We start from the raw sequence: 6,661 nt of genomic DNA on the forward strand, positions 1-6,661 counted from the left end.
CTTTTTTTTAAAGTAGTTTTTTTTTTTTAATCCAGCCCACCCAGCAGGAATGGGTACCTGACTTCGATTAGGGGAAGTAAAGTTGGTGTGGAAAGGAATTTACTGGTCACCCTACCACAAAATGCCGAAGGCCCAGGAAGTTGTCTCACTAACAAGGCAATCCCCTATGTCCGGATCGGATGCGGGAACAACTTTTTTAGTTTTCAATCGCGTATGCGGGTGGTTGGAGGGCGCCACAGGTAGGTCCTACTATTATACATCTTTTCTTTCCTTCTGGTGTGTCCGTCTGTGTGTCTGTCTGTCTGTCTTACTTTTCCCCAGTACTAGATGACCATTATGCCCCCACCCCCTTTTACCCACCCCCCTGTTTATTAACTTTGGCCCACTCTTTTATTCCTACCCCCTGCCCCCTTTTTTTCAATACCTTAGAGAAAGGAGATTGAGATGAATAGAGATGACCGACTGTTATTTGAGTAAAATCTTGAGACAAAAAAGAAAAAAAGAAAAGAAAAAAAGGTGACCATTATGAGCCGGTGACGGTGTGCTTCTCTTTGCTCAAACAAACAAATAAACAAACAGATGATCGAGTATCTCGGTCTTTTTGCTGAGACGTTATTTCTAATTTCATCCCGAGGCGTCCTGATAAGAAGGATCGAGGTCAGCCTCCTAAATCATTGGAATTAAGTCGATGTTTTTTTCGGGGAAAAGAGGATTAAATTTGGGGGGGGGGATAATACATCTACATTAGAAAAGAAGGACAAAAGAAAACATTGAGAAGCTTCGTCACGAATCAACACCAGTCGAACCATTAATAATAATTATAGGTTATAAATAGAGGATGGATTGATCATGTTCTGAGAAGAGAGCCAGACGCTCTATTGTAAAGACTGCCCTCCATGGGCACTGGGCAGTACTGGACACCCGAAGGACATCGCAAGAGGGGCAAACCCAAAGTGACCTGGAAGACACACATGACACAGTAGAGTCTGAAATGAAGTCCTGGAACCATTCGTGGGAGACGTTGAACAAGATGACCCACTGTAACATCCTTGCCTAAATGCCAGATGGCGTAACGGGTAATAATAATAATAATAATAATAATAATAATAATAATAATAATAATAATAATAATAATAATAATAATAATAATAATAACAATAGTAATAATAACAATAGTAATAATAACAATAATAATAATAATATAATAATAATAATAATAATAATAATAATAATAATAATAATAATAATAATAATAATAATAATGATGATGATGATGATGATGATAACAATAATAATAATAATAATAATAATAATAATAATAATAATAATAATAATAATAATAATAATAATAATAGAGGCACCCAGCTATTAGGCCTCCTATAACAATCAATACTGTTTTGGTGCTCTTTTAGCTGGAGTAAAAGACTGATTCCTAATGTTGTTGTTGTTGTTGTTGTTCATTATTGCTTGAGTAACAGTTTTGCGCACTTCCAACACAAAAAGATTGTATGAGTGTTGAAGATTAGGTGTTACCAGAGAGTGGCATACAAAGAAAAGGAGGGGAGAGATAAGGATGACCTAATCAGATGTTTGATATAGGAGAGAAGAAGCAATAATCACCCCATCTAAGTGAATAGTAATAATAATAATAATAATAATAATAATAATAATAATAATAAAAATAATAATAATATAATAACAATAATAATTATTATTATTATTAATACTAATAATAATAATAATAATAATAATAATAATAATAATAATAATAATAATAATAATAATAATAATAATAATAATAATAATAACGTTATAGAAGTTAGTGTATCCTAGCAGTAGGCCTAGTACCGTACTAGTATTAGCTGTAGTAGTAGTAGTATTAGCAGCAGCAGCAGCAGCAGCAGCAGCAGCAGCAGCAGCAGTAGTAGTAGTAGTGTAGTAGCAGTAGTGCCCGGTAGTAGTAGTAGTAGTAGTAGTAGTAGTAGTAGTAGTAGTAGTAGTAGTAGTAGTAGTAGTAGTAGTAGTAGTAGTAGTAGTAGTAGTAGTAGTAGTAGTAGTGCCCGGTAGTAGTAGTAGTAGTAGTAGTAGTAGTAGTAGTAGTAGTAGTAGTAGTAGTAGTAGTAGTAGTAGTAGTAGTAGTAGTAGTAGTAGTAGTAGTAGTAGTAGTAGGCTAGCCTCTTATGACAGAATGAATAGTTTGATCACGACTCATATTATTGGGCCTTATTCCTGATAAGAACAAATACTATAGTCTATAGACTACGATAAAAAATGTAGATAGATCTACTCCTACTTATCATCGGTGTTTTTGTTTTCATGCTATGCATTAAATATCAGTCAAGAGTCTACATTATATATTTGTGAAGCGCAAATTAGATTCGACGCGTAATAACCGTGCTGTCTGTTGTTATCATACTTGTGATAATGACTACTCTTTTGATCCATTGCTTCCCCCCAAGGCGAGTTACAGTTTTACAAAGTCAAATCTTTGGTGTATTTCTACTTTTATATAAACAATATGGTAGCCTCCATGAACTTGAGAGTTCTATCAAGTAATAATACTGAAGTGCAGCAATATTCTGCAATGAATCTACTGAACTGGCAATTCACATATCGTCAATATTGTTTCACTTTTGAAAAAGATAACCATTGACGATCTAGATCTAGATCCCTTTTCAGGTATGCACGATACCAATGGACATGTTCCTTCGTTGCAAGAAGTATCCATCACTTCACTTTTACACTTTGTACTCGTTAGTCTACGCTACGCTACGCCTTGTCTTCGTCTTCTACTTCTAGTCTTGTGTTTGAGTTAAAATTAGAGGATGTTGATCTAAGCATTAATTAGTTAAATCACTTAAAGTGGTATTTTATGCTTCACTTGTTATGAGGTCTGTTATTGGTGTATTCCTCTAGGTCTAGACTAATGATCAAATTAAATGGCATTTTATTTGTTGGATTCTTCAGTCTTCAGCAAATTACAAACTGAACGATTGCCAGCTTGTCATCTGTTCCTCCCCCGTAATCTGTCCTATGCCCATTGATGAATTGACTTTTATTATATTATCACTGTATTGTCAATCTATTTCACTGAGCAATTATTGATTTAGTACTTAAAGTTTTTAATTTAAAGTCAAAAGAAAATGACGGAGATGATGCAATCCAGGTTTTGATAATAAATTTGTGTTCTGTATTGTCTGTTTAATTGAAATCAGTTATTACTTAAATAGCTTGATTATATTTTAAAAGAGAGATGATTATTGTATCGTAATCTTTTTTGTAAATTTTGATTGTGAAAAATAGGAAAATAAGATCTCAATAGGAAAATAAGATCTCAATAGGAAAATAAGATCTCAATTCCTTCATCTACCGTGTTGCTGCATCTGACTGACAAAGAAAACCTGATGGCCCCCCAGATTTTGGTTTAGTAAGCTTATATCCTTAGTTTTTATTTTTGAAATATGAGTTCTGCCTTCTTGTATTAATATTATATATATATATAAATGTAATTATACATGTAAAAAGTCATCATGTTATTCTTTAAAGTGTAAACACCTCTTTACTGACATGGATCAATATTGTTTCTATTCCCGTGCAATCCCAGGCTGCCTGGGACATGGAAGTGTTCAGCAGGTTGCTGGCCTCGGGGAGCCCAGTGCTGACAGCTGGCAACTGTCTTCATGCGGTGAAGAGAGTGTCTTTGCACAGGTCGAGCTGGAAGCGATCGAGTTGTGTTGTGTGGAACTCTGCCTCTGTTACGAGTGATAGTCTACCTGTTGTCAAAAATAACAGAAACAAAAGTTTTCTAGGGAACGCTTTTATTGTTTCAAACCATAAACTTTTATTATGCAAGAGCAAATACACCCCACTAATACTGACAGCCCATCAGCTGAGATGTGCAGGATTATCACATTTGAGTGGTGCAGCTCCATATTCAACTAAAAGTTCGCAAGTAGCCAACATATCGGCAATTCTGAAAAATCAGTCAGCTTTACAAGTGAAACGACAGACCCGGAAAAAAGTTCCCAAGGTTACAGGTGATGGAAAGGTCAGTGATAGATGGTCTCAACGTTTTGGTTGTTTATTTTTGTTTTGTTTTGTGTGTGCTTGTGTGCTCAAAATATACTACTCGTGAAGCTGGAGTATTGGTGCAGAAAATAATATGAACAAGGATCCTTGTGAGGCTTTGGAACCACCAATATATATATATACAGAAAAGATACGGTTTTATACTTTCTCTAATGAGTTCTAGTCTTTCTAATTCAGTCTTCTTCCCTATTTAAAGTAGGATGAGATTTACTGAGATTATAATATAATTATAACCAACAGCATGAACGCTATACCCATTGCAATCAAAATAAAATGTACCTACTCTCGGTTAATTTATCTATGCACAAATATTTCCGAAAAATCTATTTTTAAACTGATTTTGGCCTGCGTGCTGTGTGTGGAGAATTCATTTTACTGTCATAGTCATATTGCAGTTTCTTCAACTATTTCAGGTCTGAGGTCTTTTTATATATATATATATATGGCTCAAGGTTAATACTTGATATTTTCTGCCCTCGTGCGAGGTGCCATATATGTAGAAATGATTTTCCTCTGCCCCCAGACGATGCAGGTAAACAACGTGGTGGCGTACGCCGTGGCGGAGGAGCTCAATCTGGCAGGTTTGCTGGTGCACTTACAGAAACAGGGACTTTACCAGGTCGGGGAGCTGCCTCAAGGTGGGCCTTTACCCTTGTGTCTGTTTATGTATTGTACGGATATTGATATATATGTGTGTCACGACGTGGTAGAATCAGGCGCTCGTCAATTTTTTTGGCATATGAGGTTATTGGTATCATCTTAAAGCCTGTCAATTTTCCTTCCTTTTGCCGAAAAAATATCCATCTATGTTGAAAAAAAGTCGAAATATTTACGATTGAATAAAGTCAGGATTGTCTGATTTCAGAGGTAAGATTGGCGAGAATTCCGCCAAAATGTTGTAAGTTCCATAGCCTGAGAGTCCTTGGAAACTGAAAATTTACATATTTTGTGCCTTAAATCTATGTTTTCCAGTAAAATCCACACAAAAATGTGTTCTTTAATGGACATAAAAGGTGTTGAGCAAAAAAAGAAAATAAGAAAAAATTGCCCATCGGCAAAATAAATGCTGATTTCTTTGATTTCATTACTTTGACGAGTGCCTGATATCACCACGATGCCTCACATATAAATATATATATATAATTTATATTTTTCAAATATTAATATATTGTACAAATGTGTCTATGTAACTAGAAGCTGACGGGCTCAAACTCAGATAGCCGTTGAATTGGAAAAGGGAAATATGTAAAGTAAGTTGCAAAGTAAAGTAAATGTGACTTTCGAAACCTGTGATCAGGTTCCTGCATGTGGTGTGAGGGATGCATCTGATGTGATATAATGTTGTGTTATTGTCAGCTTTATATTTCTCTTCATATTGAAATTTTCAAATTAAAATGATATGCAATTTCAATTCTGTGTTTATCTTCTTGGGTTTTTTCACCATTCCTGTACAGCCACAGAAAGTTCCCCACAGAGACAAAAAGATATTATCTTATCTTATCTTATCGTATTTTGTCTTATCCAAACACAACTTCAAGTTTTTTTTTCATTTTTTAAAAATGGATCTCTTTGTAACCTTATAGTATATTTGACACTCTCTTTAGGGAATATTCTTGAATAGATAAATTAACGGAGAGTGGGTACGTTTTATATTTATTGGAATGGGTATAGCATGCTCTTGGCGGTTGTTGAGTAATAAGTATAGCGTTTATGCTGTTGGTGATTGAGAACATGACAGAAATGTGACCACCGTATGGTTGCTGACGAGCTTGACCTGGAAAGTGTTGAAAAATAAGTGGAAGTTTGTGCAAATTAAAACTAATTATTCATGTATTTTCAATTTTATTTAGCTTTTTCTCAAGAAAACTCAGTTTTTAAACTGATTCTTTGGCATGTGAGCTGTTGTTTGGAGAAGTCCCTCTACCGTCGTTATATTGCAGTTTCTTCAACTATTTCAGGTCTTAAGTCTTTGTTAGGAGGAGGAATATTTGGGTTTACTTTTTCTCCTCTCATGAATTAAATTTTCAGATATGTTATATTTTCAATCAATATAAAGCTTAGTGAATTGACTCATATGACTTGTATATGGTCGCTTTTAAGCACAAGGGGGCTATCCCGAAAAATGCTGTTTTGAGAAAATCGAAGGTAAAGTTTTTGCCCCTTTTTCAGTTTCTTTAGAAGACAAGGAGAGTTTTCTCTGTAACCAAACAAATATACACACCAATGAAACCAAACTTCTCTTATAGGTAGGGCAATGCCCACTTTTGGTGTAGGTTCAGATTGCTGGAAACCCCCGAAATATGGGTTAGCCTGCTTGTCCTTAAAAGCGACCATATTGCGTTTTTAATTGTAAGAAAAATGCTGTTATTGACTGCTCACTTTTCAACTATTTTTCCTGCCAGATGTGACCAATGCGCTACACGTCAGAGGAAAGTACAAAGTGGACTTGAGGCCAAAGGAAATTTTCATATTTCAGTGAGTAGCTGGTCTCTTTGGGCGTCGGTGGCCTAGTGGTTAGGCTCTCAGACTCGCAACCGTAAGGTCGTGGGTTCGAATCCCGCCAGGGGCCCGA

The 6,661-nt window shown here is 35.4% G+C and overlaps 1 protein-coding gene across 1 annotated transcript in view; it reads left to right on the top strand.

The window, feature by feature from the left end:
* The first annotated feature begins 2,496 nt into the window (after nucleotides 1-2,496).
* The window catches only part of LOC101845800 (required for meiotic nuclear division protein 1 homolog), a 14,101-nt gene continuing 9,936 nt past the window's right edge, over nucleotides 2,497-6,661 (top strand). Inside the window, exons 1-4 of the mRNA XM_013087341.2 lie at nucleotides 2,497-2,679; nucleotides 3,605-4,048; nucleotides 4,613-4,727; nucleotides 6,492-6,564. Of these exons, the coding sequence (XP_012942795.2) occupies nucleotides 3,617-4,048; nucleotides 4,613-4,727; nucleotides 6,492-6,564 (620 nt within the window). The 5' untranslated portion in view covers nucleotides 2,497-2,679; nucleotides 3,605-3,616. The remainder of the gene's footprint in view (nucleotides 2,680-3,604; nucleotides 4,049-4,612; nucleotides 4,728-6,491; nucleotides 6,565-6,661) is intronic.

Source organism: Aplysia californica, unplaced genomic scaffold, assembly GCF_000002075.1.
Source record: "Aplysia californica isolate F4 #8 unplaced genomic scaffold, AplCal3.0 scaffold00577, whole genome shotgun sequence".
NCBI lineage: Eukaryota > Metazoa > Mollusca > Gastropoda > Aplysiida > Aplysiidae > Aplysia > Aplysia californica.